We start from the raw sequence: 21,100 nt of genomic DNA, 5'->3' as shown, positions 1-21,100 counted from the left end.
ACCCCTATGTTCATAGCAAAACTATTCACAACAACCAAAACATGGAAATAACCTAAATGTCCATAGACAAATGAATGGATAAAGAAGATATGATACATATAGACAATGTAACACCACTCAGTCATAAAATACAAAGAAAGAAAGAATACCATTTGCAGAAATGTGGATGGACCTAGACTTTATCATACTAAGTGAAGTAAGTCAGAAAGAGAAAGACAAATATCATATATCACTTATACGTGGAATGTAAAATAAGGCAAAAATGAACCTATCTACAAAACAGAAACAGACTCACAGACATAGTGAACAGACGTGGGGTTGCATGGATGGAGGGGGTGGAGGGGAGGGATGGACTAGGAATTTGAGGTTAGCAGATGCAACCTGTTACGTGTATAATGGACAAGGTCCTACAGTATAGTGCAGCGAACTATATTCAATATCCTGAGATAAACCAGAATGAAAGAGTATTAAAAAGAATGTATATATGTGTATAACTGAGCCACTTTGCTGTACAAAGAAATTAACATAATATCAACTATATCTCAATAGAAACTTTAAAACAAAGGGACAAAGACATGGGGGCACTCGAGGACAGAGGGGAGATCGCCTGAGGACACCACGCGGTGGCCTCTGCCAGTGAGCAAGGACAGCATGCTCAGCAGAGACCAAAGCTGCCTGCACGCTGAACTCCCAGCCTCGAGAACCGTGAGAGAATCAATTTCTATTCTTCAAGCACTCCCATCTGTGACAACTTGCTATAGACTGAATGTTTTTTGTCCTCAAAATTAATGCATTAAAAGCTATTCCCACTGTGTTGGTATTAGGAGGTGGGGCCATCGGGAGGATTAGGTCATGAGGGTGGAACCTGCATACATGGGATTGGTGTACTGATAGGAACTACCTGACTCCCTCACCCTTCAACCACGTGAGGACACAGGAATCAGACCCTCACCAGACGCTGAATCTCTCAGCACCCTGACCTTGGACTTTCTCAGCCTCCAGAACCAAGAGAGATAAACTTCCATTCTTTCTAAGCCGCCCAGGCTCTGGTCTCCTGTGAGAGCAGCCTGGACGGACACAGCCCCAGCAAATTGACACAAGACAGCGAGAATTTCCAAACAGCTTCTCTCTGCCAAACACCCCACCTCCTCCAGGGAGGACGTGCCTGCTGTCCTCCTCACAGCCCTGCTTCCTCCTCCCTCCACACCTGAGCTTCTACCCTTCCTTCAGCAAAGAACTGGGTCCTCTTCTCAGCCTCCACACACCTGCCCAGCCTGCAGGGCCCCAGGGCACTGCTCGCCCAGCCCCAGCACAAGGAGCTTTCCAACTTCAGTGAAAGCCTCCAGCTGACACTTCCATTTGTTATTTCCTACCTTGTATGGAAACTCTCTAAACCTTGACTCAGCTGACCTTTCCCCAGGCATCTGTCTTATCAAGCGCCACATAGAGACAGGTTCCTCAGAGGCAGGAATAACAGCTGGGCATCCTAGTCTCCCTTGTTCGGTGTGTGGTCCTTCCTCTCTCCTGGCTCACTGTCCTCCTTGTAAACTGAGAGGTTTTGTGCAGTAACATCTGTAAGGGCATCAATCTCAGTGTACACAGTAGGGTGTTAATAAGTGCAGCTGGAAGGCTCATTGGCTTTAACAAGGTGAACAATTGCAAGAGAACTAACTGTGGGGTAGATGTGGAGGCTGCTTCAGAAAGAGCAAATTCATGAGGCTTTCAAAGAGGTCAGTCTAGACTCCACCAGAGGCCTCGGTCAGCATGTGTTAGGACAGAGAGGCATCAGAGCTGTCCACTTTCAGGAGTTCTGTGGCCAAGAAAGAGCCACTGACAACAAATTGCAGAACAAAGTGAGAGTCAGGACTTCAACCAAGATACCGAGTTTCAAATTCAAGGTAACCCTACATGAGGGTCTAAGAATTAATTCTAGTAAGGATCCATGAAGCAATGTTAAACACCTGAGTCATACTCAGATGTGAAATAAATCATTTGTAAATTCTAGACTTTGTTAAGTATTTCCAAACCAATGGATTAATAAACCAACAGTCTTTCCACGGAAGCCCTATGTTGGTACTGAAAACTTCACTTCTAATGTTTCTTCAACACATGATGGAGGAAAAGGATTGGCATTCAGTTATTAGGTTCCCAAGGCCTACTCTTTGATTTAAAATTTTTACATTATTCTTATCCCTAGGGTTTGGATCCATTACCTGCAAGTCATGGGGCAATCAGCCATCTATCCCTCACTCCCTAAAGCACAGACCCCAATGTCCTTCACACATTGGAAGCATCTGCTGTATTTTCCTGTCCTGACCTCATCATGATGCAAAACATCTCTATGATGGATCTTGTGTGGAGGGAAGGGAGGGGAGGGTGGAACACCAAGGCAGAGCGAGCTGAGACTCCTAAAGCACAAAGGCTTTCCTGAGCTCCCTTCTCTACAGTGTTCTTGGAAAGCAGAAATGATAGAAAACAGAAGCAAACTCACTGTTCGAACAAGTGCCTGCTGACTCCTGCATCCACTGCGCTGAGCGGATCGTCCAGGAGGTAAACGTCTGCATCCTGATACACGGCTCTAGGAAACAGAGACACGTCAGGAGAGGACACTTCACACTCCCTATGTCTCGTCTCTGAATCATTATGGCATCCAACAACTCCATGTTCATTCCAAGAACCCAAGGGAAAGACCAAGACCCTGCTTCACACAGGCCCACCCGGTGAGCGGGGTCTGCATGCTCATGTCCACTAGGAGCCACGGAGGAGGAGGGGCAGGATGACAACTGAAACCCCACTTACCTGGCGAGGCTGACCCGGGCTTTCTCTCCTTCACTCAGCGGGGTTCCTCCATCTCCTCTCACAATTACATCTTCCTTCAAATTCTGCAAATCCTGCATGGAGATAGAAAAGGAAAAAAGAAAAAGACTTAAAACGTGCTCTTCTCCTGTCATCCTAACATTTTAGCATCATTTCTTCATACAAGTATTTAATCAACAGCAATGGGCTTATTTCATAGTGACTAAACTGTAACTTGTGCTTTTATGTATGATCCAAGGAACCCATCCCAGTCCAGAGACTGTAAGGATGACCTTTTATTTTTTCTCCTCAAAAACACACAAAAAATTTCATGACCTTTTATTTTTTCTCCTCAAAAACACACAAAAAATTTCATTCTTAGAAGTGGATTGTGAGAAAAACCTCTTTCCCTCTCTTCAGTTCACTCCTGATTCAAAGGTTTTGAATCATTTCAATTTAATGACCTTTAAGTCAACTTTCATACACACACACACACAGATACACACACACACATACACACACACACACATACACACACACATATATATATATATATATATATATATATATAAAACTATTATTAGAGATGCTTTTTTCTGCTATTCCTACAAAATCTGAGAAGGCAATGGCACCCCACTCCAGTACTCTTGCCTAGAAAACCCCATGGATGGAGGAGCCTGGTAGGCTGCAGTCCATGGGGTCGCGAAGAGTCAGACACGACTGAGCAACTTGACTTTGAAACTGTAACCAGGAAAATTAAAAAAACGTCTTAGGGCTTTTCATTTGTTTTCATTCTGTATTTTTTCGAAGCATTTATGCATTTGACCACTTTAACAGGTATTTATTGAGGACTGACTACACACCAGGCATTGTTCTGGGCACAATGAATTCAGCCACGAGGAAACAGACCCCTAGAATTTCTTTCCATGGTGGGCGATGATGATATGGAAAATTAACCCGAGCACAAGAACTGAGGACAAGAAGGAAAAGCAAACCGGCTCAGGGGGATGGAGAGTGAAGGAGGAAGTGAGTCCACACTGGGGTGTGAGGGCTCTGCTCAGAGGAGCTGTGAGCAGATCTGGGGAAGCGGAGGGCCTCAGGCAGACCTGGAGAGGCTGCTCCACACAGGGTGCAGGGGCCACAGGGAGATTCACAAGGGGTTCAGGACAAGCAAGGAGGCCAGGAGAGCAGATCAGAATAAGAATGAGGGGAGTGAGGGCAGAGACAGAGCAGGAGGAGCCTAGGGGCACTCCAATAAGAGGAGGAGGGGAGGGGAGGATTGACATTGTCTGAGGTTTACAAGGAAACTCCTGTGCTTTGCAGAAACCAGGAAGTAAGTGGGGAAGGATGAAGGCAGATACAAGTGAGAACATTACTGGAATAAGCTAGAAAACAGTGGGAATGGAGAGACAGGGTCACACTGCAGAGATATTTGGAAGGCAGAGTCTGTAAGACCTACTGACAGGATGGGTGTTGGCTCTAAGAGAAGAGGACTGTGGTGTTTGGGTTGAAGAAGGGGAAAGACAGGGTCTCCATTTACTGACTTGAGGAAGATAGCAGATGCAGGTTTAGGAGGCTTTTCTTGTGGACAAGCTGAGATGACCTCTTGGTGATGCCACCGAGTGCCACCAGTGCAGCTGGACATGCAGGTGTGAAGGTCTGTGCCAGCGACACAGGTGTGAGAGCTGGTGGCCCAGGCTGGTGAAGGCACAGGACTTATTGTATCTTAAATTATCACTTTTGCTGATCTTGGTCTCTGCTTCCCACTTTCAGAGAAGGGATAACACCTGACCAATGTCTTCACAGTAATACTTAAGGCAAGTCGAGTTTGATAGATGAGGTCCGTACAAGAAATGGGACCAGAAAGAGTAGGCTGGGCAGGAAAACCAAAAGGAAGGAAACAGTGTGCTTGAAGTACACCAAGCAGATCAGCTGGACTAAGTAGATGCTTGTCTGTGAAAGCAGGAAAAACTCAAAGTTAAGAAGGATATGAAGCTTTGACTTGAGGATCTGGGAATCTACCATAAGTTATATTTGAATGCTATTTAAGAAGTAAATAGACAAATCAGTCTATTTTCCCCAGAGCATCTGGGGAAATTAAAAAAAAAATGACAACAATATCCCCCAAATGACAAGATAAAAATCAGGTTTCAGTTCAGTTAGTCAGTTCAGTCGCTCAGTCGTGTTCAACTCTTGGCGACCCCAAGAATCGCAGCACGCCAGGCCTCCCTGTCCATCACCAACTCCCAGAGTTCACTCAGACTCACACCCATTGAGTCAGTGATGCCATCCAGCCATCTCATCCTCCGTCATCCCCTTCTCCTCCTGCCCCCAATCCCTCCCAGCATCAGAGTCTTTTCCAATGAGTCAACTCTTTGCATGAGGTGGCCAAAGTACTGGAGTTTCAGCTTTAGCATCATTGCTTCCAAAGAAATCCAAGAGCTGATCTCCTTCAGAATGGACTGGTTGGATCTCCTTGTAGTCCAAGGGACTCTCAAGAGTCTTCTCCAACACCACAGTTCAAAAGCATCAATTCTTCGGTGCTCAGCTTTCTTCATAGTCCAACTCTCATATCCATACATGATCACTGGAAAAACCATAGCCTTGACTAGATGGACCTTTGTTGGCAAAGTAATGTCTCTGCTTTTCAACATGCTATCTAGGTTGGTTATAACTTTTCTTCCAAGGAGTAAGTGTCTTTTAATTTCATGGCTGCAATCACCATCCGAAGTGATTTTGGAGTACAAAAAAATAAAGTCTGACACTGTTTCCACTGTTTCCCCATCTATTTCCCATGAAGTGATGGGACCAGATGCCATGATCTTCGTTTTCTGAATGTTTAGCTTTAAGTCAACTTTTTCACTTTCCACTTTCAGTTTCATCAAGAGGCTTTTTAGTTCCTCTTCACTTTCTGTCACAAGGGTGGTGTCATCTGCATATCTGAGGTTATTGATATTTCTCCCGGCAATCTTGACCCAGCTTGTGCTTCTTCCAGCCCAGCGTTTCTCATGATGTACTCTGCACATAAGTTAAATAAGCAGGGTGACAATATACAGCCTTGACGTACTCCTTTTCCTATTTGGAACCAGTCTGTTGTTCCATGTCCAGTTCTAACTGTTGCTTCCTGACCTGCATATAGGTTTCTCAAGAGGCAGGTCAGGTGGTCTGGTATTCCCATCTCTTTCAGAATTTTTTTTTAATTTTATTTTATTTTTAAACTTTACATAATTGTATTAGTTTTGCCAAATATCAAAATGAATCCGCCACAGGTATACATGTGTTCCCCATCCTGAACCCTCCTCCCTCCTCCCTCCCCATACCATCCCTCTGGGTCGTCCCAGTGCACTAGCCCCAAGCATCCAGTATCGTGCATCGAACCTGGACTGGCATCTCGTTTCATACATGATATTTTACATGTTTCAATGCCATTCTCCCAAATCTTCCCACCCTCTCCCTCTCCCACAGAGTCCATAAGACTGTTCTATACATCAGTGTCTCTTTTGCTGTCTCGTACACAGGGTTATTGCTACCATCTTTCTAAATTCCATATATATGCGTTAGTATACTGTATTGGTGTTTATTTTCCACAGTTTATTGTGATCCACACAGTCAAAGGCTTTGGCATAGTCAATAAAGAAGAAATAGATGTTTTTCTGGAACTCTCTTGCTTTAGCCATGATCCAGCAGATGTTGGCAGTTCCTTTTCTAAAACCAGCTTGAACATCTGGAAGTTCATGGTTCACATATTGCTGAAGCCTAGCTTGGAGAATTTTGAGAATTACTTTACTAGTGTGTGAGATGAGTGCAATTGTGCAGTAGTTTGAGCATTCTTTAGCATTGCCTTTATTTGGGATTGGAATGAAAACTGAACTTTTCCAATCCTGTGGCCACTGCTGAGTTTTCCAAATTTGCTGGCATATTGAGTGCAGCACTTTCACAGCATCATCTTTCAGGATTTGAAATAGCTCAAATGGAATTCCATCACCTCCACTAGCTTTGTTCATAGTGATGCTTTCTAAGGCCCACTTGACTTCACATTCCAGGATGTCTGGCTCTAGGTGAGTGATCACACCATCATGATTACCTTGGTCGTGAAGATCTTTTTGTACAGTTCTTCTGTGTATTCTTGCCACCTCTTCTTATCTTCTGCTTCTGTTAGGTCCATACCATTTCTGTCCTTTATTGAGCCCATCTTTGCATGAAATGTTCCCTTGGTATCTCTAGTTTTCTTGAAGAGATCTGTAGTCTTTCCCATTCTGTTGTTTGCCTCTATTTCTTTGCATTGATCGCTGAAGAAGGCTTTCTTATCTCTTCTTGCTATTCTTCAGAATTCTGAATTCAGATGCTTTCTCCTTTGCTTTTCACTTCTCTTCTTTTCACAGCTATTTCTAAGGCCTCCTCAGACAGCCATTTTGCTTTTTGCCATTTCTTTTCCATGGGAATGTTCTTGATCCCTGTTTCCTGTACAATGTCATGAACCTCTGTCCATAATTCATCGGGCACTCTATCTATCAGATCTAGTCCCTTAAACCTATTTCTCACTTCCACGGTATAATCATAAGGAATTTGATTTAGGTCATACCTGAATGGTCTAGTGGTTTCCCTACTTTCTTCAATGTCAGTCTGAATTTGGCAATAAGGAGTTCATGATCTGAGTCACAGTCAGCTCCTGGTCTTGTTTTTATTGACTGTATAGAGCTTCTCCATCTTTGCCCACAAAGAATATAATGGATCTGATTTTGGTGTTGACTATCTGGTGATGTCCATGCATAGAGTCTTCTCTTGTGTTGTTGGAAGAGGCTGTTTGCTATGATCAGTGCATTTTCTTGGCAAAATTCTATTAGTCTTTGACCTGTTTCATTCCATATTCCAATGCCAAATTTGCCTGTTACTCCAGGTGTTTCTTGACTTCCTACTTTTGCATTCCAGTCCCCTATAATAAAAAGGGTATCTTTTTTGGGTGTTACTAAAAGGTCTTGTAGGTCTTCATAGAACCATTCAACTTCAGCTTCTTCAGCATTACTGGTTAGGGCATAGACTTGGATTACAGTGATATTGAATGGTTTGCCTTGGAAACGAACAGAGATCATTATGTCAGAAATCTTTGAATTATCTACTAAACCCCTCAGGCATCAACCTAAGATACATAGCAGTACTTTTCTGCAGATGATGCCCTCACTCTCTGTCTCTACTTTAGCAAATTTGGGGAGAAAGTGGGTAGCACACTAGAGTCTCCATGATAAACAAGTCCTTTGATCTCCCTAAGTCCCACATTCCTCTTCTACAGAATGTGCTACAAAAACAAGTCACTAAATTCAAAAGTGAGAACAACCTCTATCAATGGGAAAAGGACTGAAATTGATTATAACTTGCTACTGGTGGCTGATGCCTATTTTCCCATCAAACCAACAGTGGGACCACATTCACAGTGTGGGTCATAACATGCAAAGCACATGACGATAAAGAGAAGAAAGAAGGTGTCTTCATCGTAACCCTCCCTGACAGGCACACAGACACACAGGTTCCCTGCTCACTCAAAGCTTAACTGGGGTACATCCAATGAAAGGCAGCAATTGGTCTGTCATGAAAATTCATCATTATTTCACCTTCTTTCTTTGTTGAGTTCAGAAGTTATTACCATCCATTGCTTTGGTTTTCATGAACAACAGTGAGCCATTTTAAGACAGGTTCCCAGCCCTACACACACACACACGCACACACACACTCACACGCACACGCACACAGAGTTGTTGGCCTGTATTTCACTGTTCAAATCCTTGCAAACTATTCCACTTAGTTTTTATGCTTTGATTCTATGTTCTTTCATTTTGTTTCTCAAAATAGTAACACATCATAGCACAGCAATCTTAACCATGTTCTAGAAAAGGCACCTAAATCCACTCATTCACTTAGCACAGTTAGGGCACAAGAAACAGGCTCTCTGAGTCTGGTAGCAGTACTGTAAGTGTGTTGTTGACTCTGACGATTATTTATGGACCGGCCGCAAATGGGAAAAACATTTCACAGGATTTGAAATAAAATCCAAGTCAGGCTAATTTCCCAGCCACTATTTTCTGATTAGGTTAAAGGGAAAAGCCTGACTTGAGTATAGACTACAATTCCCCCCACTGACAGAAAGGTGTTCTTATTCACGTTATTTTCCTTTAAGCTAAGTTTCCCCAATTCTTACTGAACAGCAGACACACAAACTAGAGGCAAACTAGGAAATGGCGATGCTGGTTTGGTGCCATCCATCCAGAAGCACATCTAGGGCCCTTCAGCAGTGGTGGAGACTTACAGTAGAAGCACCACGGAGAAGACTGCTGAAATGGTAAATGTGGGTCCGGACATGAGGCCCTGGCTAAGGAGGGATGGACTCTAGAGTCGAGCAGCAGGAGCCCTGTCTTCCTTCACAGCTTTTTTCCCATGTGGAATCGCCCCTCCTCTCACGGCCTGTCAATATTCTGCCCATTTTCCCAGGCTCATCCCAAGCACCCTCTCCCATGGAACTATCCTGGACTCATCCCTTCCTGCTGGGTTCCTAAGGCTCTGTTTACATCTCTCATCTCTCACGAAGGACCGTCTTTTTCTGCTTCATCATTTGTACACGTGCACACAGCTTCTCTCAGCTCCTGGGGAGTAAGATCTGTGCACCAAGCTCTGTGCTGGACCCTGACACTTATTATTTCTAATCCTCACAACAACCTCACGGGAAGTCCTGGCCCCATTTCACAGATGAGGAAACTTAGACAAAGTAATGCCATATCACTGGTCTGAGGATGGTCAACTGCTAAACAGAAGAGCTGGAATCTGAACCAGATCATGTCCTTTTGAACCAGTTCATAGCCTTATGCTCTTTCACACCATGATGCCCAGGTGGTAACCAAAGATTATATTTGAAATGAAGGCAACGCTAAAATAACTCAAGTGTCAAAGGCATCTATACCTAGACACAGAATGATCAGTTAACTTGTTATCCTATGATTGTTAAGGCAGTCTGAAAAGAAAATGTCCAAGTTGGCAGGAATGTGTAAATATAAGATGAAAGTACAAACTTACAGGCATACAAGACGGATTTGTAAGGTCAAGCAATCTATGTGGGAAAATATCAAACTAGAATTTATCAGCATGATACCTCAATGTAATGCCTAAAATTTTTTAAAATCCTTAAAAGCTTTTTATAAAAAAATTTTTTTAAGTTTTTAAAAGTGGTTAAGGATAATAGACAGTCAAATGTTACATACTATATTGCTTATGGTAACAGAATATGTTTACTGTTGATTTATGTGGCATCTGGTCCCATTCAGATCAGATCAGATCAGTCGCTCAGTCGTGTCCGACTCTTTGTGACCCCATGAATCACAGCACATCACGCCTCCCTGTCCATCACCATCTCCCGGAGTTCACTCAGACTCATGTCCATTGAGTCAGTGATGCCGTCCAGCCATCTCATCCTCTGTCGTCCCCTTCTCTTCCTGCCCCCAATCCCTCCCAGCATCAGAGTCTTTTCCAATGAATCAACTCTTCGCATGAGGTGGCCAAAGTGCTGGAGTTTCAGCTTTAGCATCATTGCTTCCAAAGAAATCCCAGGGCTGATCTCCTTCAGAATGGACTGGTTGGATCTCCTTGCAGTCCAAGGGACTCTCAAGAGTCTTCTCCAACACCACAGTTCAAAAGCATCAATTCTTCGGTGCTTAGCCTTCTTCACAGTCCAACTCTCACATCCATACATGACCACAGGAAAAACCATAGCCTTGACTAGACGAACCTTTGTTGGCAAAGTAATGTCTCTGCTTTTGAACATGCTGTCTAGGTTGTTCATAACTTTCCTTCCAAGGAGTAAGCGTCTTTTAATTTCATGGCTGCAGTGATTTTGGAGTCCAGAAAAATAAAGTCTGACACTGTTTCCACTGTTTCCCCATCTATTTCCCATGAAGTGGTGGGACCGGATGCCATGATATTCGTTTTCTGAATGTTGAGCTTTAAGCCAACTTTTTCACTCTCCACTTTCACTTTCATCAAGAGGTTTTTGAGTTCCTCTTCACTTTCTGCCATAAGGGTGGTGTCATCTGCATATCTGAGGTTATTGATATTTCTTCCGGCAATCTTGATTTCAGTTTGTGTTTCCTCCAGTCCAGCGTTTCTCATGATGTACTCTGCATATAAGTTAATTCCCAGAAAATAGGTGAGGAAAAGGTGGAAACAGTGACAGATTTTATTTTCTTGGGCTCAAAAATCACTGCAGATGAAAAAAAGAAAAATCACTGCAGATGGTGACTGAAGCCATGAAATTAAAAGATGCTTGCTCTTTTGGAAGAAAAGCTATGACCAACCTAGACAGCATATTAAAAAGCAGAGACATCACTTTGCTGACAAGGGTCCATATAGTCAAAGCTATGGTTTTTTCCAGTAGTCATGTATGAATGTTAGAGTTGGAGCATAAAGAAGGCTGAGTGCCAAAGAATTGATACTTTTGAATTATGGTTCTAGAGAAGTCTCTTGAGAGTCCCTTGGACTGCAAGGAGATTAAACCAGTCAATCCTAAAGGACATTAACCCTAAATATTCATTGGAAAGACTGATGCTAAAGCTGAAGCTCCAATAATTTGGCCACTTGTATGAACTGCCAACTCATTGGAAAAGACCCTGACACTGGAAAAGACTGCAGGCAGGAGGAGAAGGGGATGACAGAGAATGAGATGGTTGGATGGCCTCACTGACTCGGTGGACATGAGTTTGAGCAAGCTCCAGGAGATGGTGAAGGATGGGGAAGCCTGGAGTGCTGTACTCCATAGGGTCAAAAAGAGCTGGACAGGATTTAGTGACTGAACAACAATGTCTACAGATGAACTAACCTGAGGTCTAGTATATGCTCTGGAATACTGGGGGATGGGGTGGGGTGTTAGGTGGAGGGGTGGCCCAGGGCAGGGGTAATGACCCAGCAAGACTGGCCACCAGCTGACCCCAGCTGAACCTGGGGGTAGGAACATGAGGGTTCATTACACAGTGCTCTCTATTCTTACAAATTTTTGTTAATTGTCCATTAAAAAAAGAATCTAAAAGTGAATGAAACCACCAAATGAAACAAAGGCATTCTGTGACCATCATTATCACACCAGAATTAAAACAACAATGCATATGACTGCATACTTACGCAGAAGTCCAGCTTAAAGCAACAAATAAAAGACCTTTCAAAATCAAATAAAAAGAACTTTCAACAAATCTTAGAGCTTAAACCAATATTATCATTATTTGAAATTTGAGTACATGCAACTCAAGAGTCATTACTCACCTTTTCCAAAGCACAAGCCCTTATTACTTTTTCATATCGGTCTTTTTCATATTTCTTCCCAAATAAAATATTACTCCTCACAGTTCCTGGAAACACCCAGGGCTGCTGAGAAACATACGCGATCTTCCCATGCACTCTGACCTTCCCCTGTCTTGGGGGCAGCTCCCCGAGGACAGCACGTAACAGTGATGACTGAAACAGAAGGCAACACACATGCGTGAACAGGCAGCACTCAGGACGGAACACACCCCACAGCATAGCCAACCCCACCCTGGTGCTTGATAAATGATATCAGAACAGGATAAAGTACAGCTCTGGAAGTTGCAGAAAAAAATGGAAAACAGCACTATTGGTCAACGTAGACTAAAGGTTGGTAAGGAATGTTAATACTGTAACAATCCACTCTGCCAGAGTTTCCCCCAAATGAAGTGCTCTACTCAGCAAAGACTAAGAATGCTTAACATCCTTCACTAGCAGAGCAGACCAGCATGATGTGTACTTTCTGTATCTGATGTGTAATGCAGTTGTTCTTGCATTTGTTATCTTTTTCTTGACAAATACTTTTTCTTAAAAAACTATGTGGGGAGGAGAGGAGCAAAGAACCATGGCCACTATGGTAGCTCTTTGCAGTGGGCTAGGGAAGAGAAAGTTGACGCATTTTACAACAGCTGTTGTCTGCCTCATAAATCCTGGGATTCATGCAGTGCTGTGGAGAAGAAGTTGTTCACAATGTAAACAGGTAACCAGCAACAGGGACCTGCCTATTCCAATGGAAAATCCTTATAAGGAGCCTCTGAAAAAAATGTATCTTGTATTAAAAATGTGTAGATTATAAGAATCTACAGCTTTTATCCCAGTTTATTTCTCCATTTACTGGATGCATTTATGGAAGGCACATAACAGGTGTTTGTGGGAACAAACAAAAGGAAATCACAAAAGCAATTAAGAGAGCTCAAATTTGGGGGTTTATACCAGTTACATACAAGTATCCTGCCTATCTCAAAGACCCTAAAGTTTGTAACATCGAATATAGGGAGTAATTATATAAAGCTATCATCAATAAACATAATTTGCAACAAGAAAAAAAGTTATGTGGGTATTTCCCTGGTGGTCCAGTGGTTAAGAATCCGCCTTCCAGGATGGGTGGAAGGCATAGTTTGGGAGTTCAGGATGGACAGGTACACACTGCTATATTTGAAATGGATCACCAGCAGGGACCTACTCTATCGCTCATGGAACTCTAGTCAATGTTACATGGCAGTCTGGATGGGAGGGGAGTTTGGGGGAGAATGGATACATGTATATATATGGCTGACATACACCCTTCACTGTTCACCTGAAACTATCAGTACATTGTTAACTGGCTACAACCCAATATAAAACAAAAAGTTAAAAAAATAATAACTACATTCAGAATATAAACACTGAAAAAAAAAAGAAGAATCCATCTTCCAATGACAGAGGCTCTGGTCAGATCTGTGGTCCCCTGTGGTCCCCTGTGGTCAGTTCTGTGGTCAGAGAACTAAGATCCCATGTGGCCCTGGGTAACTCAGCCCACATACCACAATTAGAGACCCCAGGCACTGCAACCAAGACCCAATGCAACCAAATAAATTTTAAAATATATTTTAAAAAATTTTTAAAGCTTTGTGTGAAGAATATATCCAAAGATTATTATTTAAAAGAACTCTGAGCTAGTTGCATTTGAAGAATAGAAGTCCATCATGCCCAGGGAGCTCAAAATTCTGTGCTCTGCGACAACCTAGGGTGGTAGGACAGGGTGAGAGGTGGGAAAAATATTCAAGAGAGAGGAGACATCTGTATACCTATGGCTGTTGATTCATGTTGATGTATGGCGATTATTCTCCAATTTTAAAAAATAAAAATTTTAAAAGCCCTTCATGGAGGAAATCATCACCCTGTCCTGTACACATCCCACATTTGGGTTTCTGCATTTTGTCATACAAAACACAGGACACTAAGTGCATCTACACATGCCCTTCAAATCTCCTGTAACACACAGAAATGACATATCCGTGTCCATACCATCAGAGTGCTCACCACACTGGGCTGAAATAACCTGCCTGCATATCTGTCTTGCCCTGGAACTTGGTTGCCTCTGAAAGGCAGAGTCGGGATCTTGCTCAAGTCTGTACCTTTATCTCCAGCACGTGGCTGCACCTTCACTGCATGTGTACCGATGGGACCAAGTCAAGTCACGTAAAGAAATGCTCAGAGCTTCCTAGAAGAGCCTTTACCACCTCCAGAATTCCTGGAGGGGCCACTGTGACAAAAAGAAGCCCCCATTGTCTCTATCCAACCTGAACAGCTGTCACATAGATAATCCCCTTCACTGAGATGTCCAAATTCCTGACACCAATTCACAACTGTGCCACGTAAAGCACCAAGAAGGAAAACACAGTGTGCATTTATCTAGGTTTATGTGGCCACGAAACCTTCTCACAAACTAATATTGCATGGAACACACATAGAGAAACACCGTTCTAAATACAGCCAATTCAAACTGTGTCACACTCAGCTCCGGGTTTCACTCTTGAGAATTTAACAAGGGCTGTGGTGTTGCATCAAGGGCATCACAACTTACCTTTCCTGCTCCCACAGGTCCAACCACAGCTAACAGTTCACCGGGTCTGACAGTAAAGGAAAGGCCTCGTAGAGTTGGGGTTTCTGATTCCTGCAAATTAAAGTTTATAAAAATGTACCCATTTCAATAAAGTAACATACACCTTACTTTAGAAAATAGAAAAAATGTAATAGTTATTGATATGCTCACATTAACCAACATTTTCTCCTTCCTATTTCAATATACTGTGCTCAAAAGGCCTTTTCATCCAATCCTATATCTTTAGGGTGTTGAAGAAGTTTTAGCTGCCTTTAGGAAGGCTCCTTCTTTTACCAGATTTCTGGACACAGCTCTAGACACCCACAGATTTTAAATAGCAGAGATGACAAGGCACCTACCTGAAATGCAAACTGAAGCATGCACACTAGTTTATTAAAATAATGTACTTAATACAATATTCAGTGTGGGAGGTTTTTAATCATGTGGCTCAGATGGTAAAGAATCTTCCAGCAATGTAGGAGATCTGGGTTCGATCCCTGGGTCAGGAAGATCCCCTGGAGAAGAGAATGGAAACCTACTCCAGTATTCTTGCCTGAAGAATATCAGGGACAGAGGAGCCTGGCGGGCTACAGTCGGTGGGGTCACAAAAAGTTGGACACGACTGAGGGGCTAACACTTGCACTTCCTTTTCAAGTTTTCATCATGACCCTTGGTTTTAACTGTCTCATTAATCCACAAGGTGGCAGCATAAGTACCTGGTGTGCCTGGCCCTTCAATAAATAATTTGAAATATCCACAAATGTCTCCATTTTCATTCAATATAGAATGAACCTCAATAATGTTCAGCAAGCAAAATGGCACTTTATATGAAGAAGTCACTCTTGGTAAATTAATTCTTATAAGTAACAGTCAAAGCTCTCATTTAATGAGAGCTATACTGTAGCACAAACACAACAACAATTGGGGAATAAAGAAATTAATTATGCCATTATGGGATAAAGTGATAAAGCCTCAATTTCCTATGTCTTACATTCATTACCTGTCCTGGTTAAATAGGAGCAATAAAGTATTTGTACTGTAAGAAAAACAAAACGTGAAGGTACACGCAACAGTGCACATTCCAATGTGAGGGAGGACAAAGTACTCATCAAGCCAATCACAGGTTGTATTCCTGGTAGACTTAAGGGTATGTGTGTGTCTCTACATATTCAAAGTGTTAATAAAATTGCCAGTAACTGCTGTGTCAAGAAAAAAAAAAAAATAGTGGTTACATGTGATTCAGTAAAATACCCTAAAGACTAAAAGCACAGAGTCTGGATTAAAAGTCTGGATACTCTTCAAACTGAAAATATTTTCTGGAAAGAATTGAACTGATTATATAATACTCACATACTAAAATAATGACAATGATTTTTCATCACCAAAAAAAACTAGTTTCAGATTTGGGGAATGACAAATTATCAATAGGAAGCTAGATTTTAATACACAAGAAATATTTTTTAAGCTTTTTAAGCTTCTCCACTCCTCTCTCCTGCCTGATGCTTGGAATTCCTATTTTACTACTTTTCATTCCGTTATGACTACAAAATAGTGAACCACCTGCAGACATCAGCCTCCTATTGCAGCCCCTCAGTCTGTCATTTCAAGCCAAATGCCAGGCTGGATGAAGCACAAGCTGGAATCAAGACTGCCGGGAGAAATATCAATAACCTCAGATATGCAGATGACACCACCCTTAAGGCAGAAAGTGAAGAACTAAAGAACCTCTTGATGAAAGTGAAAGAGGAGAGTGAAAAAGCTGGCTTAAAACTCAACACTCAAAACAAAAAACAAAAAACTCAACACTCAGAAAACTAAGATCATGGCATCCAGTCCCATCACTTCATGGCAAGTAGATGGGGAAACGATGGAAAGAGTGACAGACTTTATTTTTGGAGCTCCAAAATCACTGCAGATGGTGACTGCAGCCATGAAATTAAAAGATGCTTGTTCTTTCAAAGAAAAGCTATGACCGACCTACACAACATATTAAAAAGCAGAGACATTACTTTACTAACAAAGGTCCACCTAATCAAAGCTATGATTTTTCCAGGAGTCATGTATGGATGTGAGAAAAGAAAGCTGAGCACCAAAGAATTGATGCTTTTGAACTGTGGTGTTGGAGAAGACTCTTGAGAGTCCTTTGGACAGCACAGAGATCCAACCAGTCCGTCCTAAAGGAAATCAGCCCTGAATATTCACTGGAAGGACTCATGCTGAAGCTGAAACTCCAATAGTTTGGCCACCTGATGCAAAGAAATGAATCATTTGAGAAGACCCTGATGGCTGGGAAAGATTGAAGGTGGGCAGAGAAGGGGGATGACAGAGGATGAGATGGTTGGAGGGCATCATTGACTTGATGGACATGAGTTTGAGTAAGCTCTGGAAGTCGGTGATAGACAGGGAAGCCTGGTGTGCTGCAGTCCATGGGGTTGCAAAGAGTTGGACACAACTGAGCGACTGAACTGAATTGAACCTTCTGTCAGGGCCAGGCAGGGTTCCCTCCCTGTTTAGGCTTCAGGATCCGACACTGCTCTGCGGTGACCAGAAAGGGGCAGCACTCAACAGTCCATGGCTGCTGGGTCCCCTCCCCCACTGGTTAACCAGGCTGGGGGACACTGACTCAAGGATTATCATCTGAGCCCCAACTCTGTGCAGACGCAGTTTGAAACCCCGGTCCCGTGAGATCTGCAGGCTCCCACAGGACTATTTTTCTTATTTTGGCTGCTCTGGGTCTTTGTTGCAGTGTGTGGGCTTAATTGCTGCATAGCATGTTGAGATCTTAGTTCTTCACCAGGGGTGGAACCCACATCCCCTGTACTAGCAGGTGGATTCTTAACCACTGGACCACCAGAGAAGTCCTGGAACCATTTATTTTAAAGCATAAAGATTGTGACCAAGTCCCATCATTCCATGAATGAGACCTGAGTCCCCAAGACCTTCCCCACCTGCCCACCTGGCTGTCTAGGGGAGCAGGTTACTGAGCTCATGTCTGTCTCCTGCCTCCCAGCCCAGCAGGGGCTTCATTCAGACTCAGCTTCTCTCCAAAACCCAAATGTCTTCCCCTTCCCCTCCTAGGGCTCTCTCATCCGTGACCTAACCTGACAGCCCTAATCACTAATGACCCCAACAGGGGGCATAGTGCTTCCATAGGCAAGGCCAGGACAACAGAACAGGGTGTTCTGGACTACAGTGCAATTTACACAGAAGTCTGTGACCATGTTATTAAGCTCTTGAAAACAAGATAGTTCACTTTAAAATGCTACATAGTTTGGTACAGAAGCAATTCAATGGACACCTGCACACACTGGGGGGGAGGGTGCAGGGGACAGAAGGACAGACGCAGTGATGGGTCCACTTGAACACCTGCATGGAGGACGTGATGTCCAGGCTCTCCCACCCGCTGCCCTGGGCTGTGGGCTGCCTGGCCACGCTCTGTGTGATGACCAGCTCAGGGCACCACCCTGGCCCTGATGTGATTATAGCCCGGCTTTACTGAGCACCACCATGAGAGCCCCAGTGCCGCCACTCCTCAGAGGCACCTCTTCAGCACCAGAAATCTGGGAAACCACAACAGCTGTGTTTCCTGTTTTGATGCTAAGGTTGCTAATACTAACTTCTTTTGGAAAAAATGAAAGGTAAAAGCTACTATTCAGATAACTCAACATTAGTGACTGTCAGGTGCTGAATTCTGTTCTGTGCCCACTGCCAACCAACACCAACCAATTCTAAATCCACAACTCTGCCTTCCCCTCCTCAGCTCCCACCACAGAGACCAAGTCAGGTACAAGTAACACCACTCTAACTCCGACCTCCCAACCTGTGCCAAAGTCTGCCTTTGACACATCCAGCTTCTTTAGAAGAAATGTCTTTGTCTTGGGTGTGCAGGGTGTCATTTTCTTTCTCTATAAATTCTTCAGATCTAAAAAACAAAACTACTACACTATGAAAACAGACCTGCTAAATTAACAAGTACTGGTGTGTAACTAACTGAAACAATATTTTCTTTCAATATGTCGCACATGGAAGATGTTATTCTACGACCCTTAATTGTTCCCTTATAAGCATCGCCCTTGAAGAAGAATCAGTTAAATCACTTTGTTCAAGGGAATATTTAAAACATTCTGCATGAATCCTTGTGTCTTTTTTTACCTTAAATGACTGTTGCTGTGGTATTAGTTCTCTCTTCTTGACATGTCAGCTGTGACTCTGTAAGTGACAGAAAACACTGTCCTGTGCAGACAACCCCATGACTCTCTTGGCAGTTTTAATGTTGTCATTTTAAAGCCTGAAAGCTGCATTATTTTTATGCAAACTCAGGATGTAGTTTAGTGATCAGAATTCAGAAGAATATGCTGAAGCAGCATCAAGCAGGTGGATTTTTGGCTATCATTTCCAAAGTGGAATAGATTTATAAATTTAGTAGCCTTAGAGCAAAATTCTGTGCTTAATAACAGTTATTCTTTCTACATAGAAACAAGAAAAATAGTAAAGTATAGCAGCTTATTGTTCATACTTGTAAAGCACCTTATATGTTTGAGAAATTAAAAAACAGTGCCTCAAATGGTGATTCGACATTTCACATTAAAGAAGGGAAAAGTTGGTTGGAGGATGTAACTGTTGATGTGGGTAGTAAAAAACCTGCTTTAAGATACTTAAGTGTTAGCATTTAATTGAAAACATCCCTATTTTATTCAAAACCCAAGTGACTTAAACGATGTTATACAAAGTCAAAAGCCTTCATCTATTGAACCACCCAAAAGTTTTCTAATGGCTAATAAAAAGTATAAAGTTGATTTAATTTTATTTTCCTCTGTACTTTAAAAAATTATCCTAACACTGTTGTGCCTCAAAAAGATTTCCACCAAGCTTTCTTGAAAAATAACTTCTATGAGGCAAGAAAGAAGTTGTTTTAGAATCATTTACTCTTTAATTAGACAATCATTTTAAGTTTTAACACAGTAAATGTGAGCAGTGTAATTTCAGAAAAAAATTTAGTTGGTCAGATTACTGTGGATTTTTAATGATGATTGCCCTGGATAAACAGATCATACTTTTTCTTTCTTCTCTCCCATCCTTTACCAGTTTCAATTCCTGTGGTGTGATAACATGCATACTTTCATTTTTTTAGTTTCCTTATGAAGCACTAGTTTTTTCAGGTATAGAGGGATCCCTCTTCCCTGACTTTGACACACAGGATTAGTTCAGGGGTTCAAATCAATTTAAAATGAGCTTTTGCTCATTAAGGCTCCAATTACTAAGGCTTTTTTGTTTTAGTTTCTTTAATCTATAGTAGTTGAATTTAGTACTTGGTTTTAAATATTTTATGGCAAGAAATGACAAATTGCTTTTGTCCATTTTTTAAGCCAAATTTCCTTACATTTAGATAATTAAAGGTTCATAAAATGAAGATTAACTGTTTCTTCATAACTTGCTGGTACAACTAGAGTTTCTTTTCCTTGCAAATCTGTACATATCCCTAGTGTTTTCAAGGGCCTTAATTGTTTAAAATTTCTAGCTTCAGAGATTTCTGGGGAAAGGCAGGCTTACATTTTTGTGTTTCCCCCAGTAGTAACAACCTAGGTACCTCACAATAGTGCCATGACTGTTAGTTTTTAGTGAGTGCTATAAGATACAAGATTTAGTTGAGAATACATAGAATTTCCATTCTCCCAAAGTGGAAAATATTAGCTGCAATGGCATCATTGTCATTTAGGTACACAGGAACACCTTGCCACACAGTAATGTTAACACTGTAGCTATTTCTATGAAAATGTAGCTGATGAAGCCTCTCCTGTAATTTTGAATGCTGCTCTAACAAAACCATAATATGGAATTAGAGTTTACAAGAAACGCCTCACAGCCTTGTTCCTCTTCCTTTAGGAGTTTAGTACCTTGAGTTATTAATAGTTTGATTTTTTTTTTTACTCTAGAAGGTATATAGAAACCTTTTCAGATTTTTCACATGATTTTTTTCACATAGACTGTAGTACAACTAAAATCCCTTATTTTACCTTACAGATATTTGTTGCACAGGCATATACTGTTGTATATAGATACTTTTATTTTAGTTCATTAAAAACTGCAGAACCAATCTGTATCATATATCAAACTGTTTTAAAATAAATCTACAAAAAATAAATAAATGATAAATCTATGTGTTTACTGGGAAAAAAAGAAATCTGCTAATGAGTCATATAAAGGATATGTTAGCATTCACATAGAGTGGCCTTTAAAATGGAATTTTAGTGGTGCTTTCTATAAATGCTTCAAGAGCATTATGCTGAGAAACACCAAGCAGGAGATAAATCTACTATATTAAGGTAGGAGAAACCATCAGGGAAGGTTAGGCACCGTGTGTGAGTTTCCATGTACAGAAGGTGCAGGGAT

The 21,100-nt window shown here is 42.0% G+C and overlaps 2 protein-coding genes and 1 pseudogene across 2 annotated transcripts in view; 2 read left to right on the top strand and 1 right to left on the bottom strand.

Moving 5' to 3' along the window:
- The window catches only part of LOC133258040 (ATP-binding cassette sub-family C member 4-like), a 158,901-nt gene that overhangs the window by 104,351 nt on the left and 33,450 nt on the right, over window positions 1-21,100 (bottom strand). The window contains 4 exon segments of the mRNA XM_061434375.1: window positions 2,492-2,578; window positions 2,800-2,891; window positions 12,088-12,279; window positions 14,693-14,782. Of these exon segments, the coding sequence (XP_061290359.1) occupies window positions 2,492-2,578; window positions 2,800-2,891; window positions 12,088-12,279; window positions 14,693-14,782 (461 nt within the window).
- LOC133258099 (small ribosomal subunit protein bS18m-like) lies at window positions 12,692-13,127 on the top strand. Its single transcript, XM_061434405.1, has 2 exons — window positions 12,692-12,846; window positions 12,932-13,127. The coding sequence occupies exons 1-2, from the start codon at window positions 12,692-12,694 to the stop codon at window positions 13,125-13,127; spliced, it is 351 nt and encodes a 116-aa protein (XP_061290389.1).
- On the top strand, window positions 15,526-18,740 carry LOC133258112 (sialomucin core protein 24-like; annotated as a pseudogene).

This window comes from Bos javanicus, chromosome 12, assembly GCF_032452875.1.
Source record: "Bos javanicus breed banteng chromosome 12, ARS-OSU_banteng_1.0, whole genome shotgun sequence".
Classification (NCBI taxonomy): Eukaryota; Metazoa; Chordata; class Mammalia; order Artiodactyla; family Bovidae; genus Bos; species Bos javanicus.
This window is presented reverse-complemented; position numbering and strand designations above follow the sequence as displayed.

Bases quoted from the DNA above. Each gene is read 5' to 3' on its own strand.
- LOC133258099 (XM_061434405.1), top strand. From the start codon at position 12,692: ATGGCCACTATGGTAGCTCTTTGCAGTGGGCTAGGGAAGAGAAAGTTG. The intron at 12,847-12,931 runs GCCTATTCCAAT...TAAGAATCTACA, and splicing joins GTAACCAGCAACAGGGACCT to GCTTTTATCCCAGTTTATTT.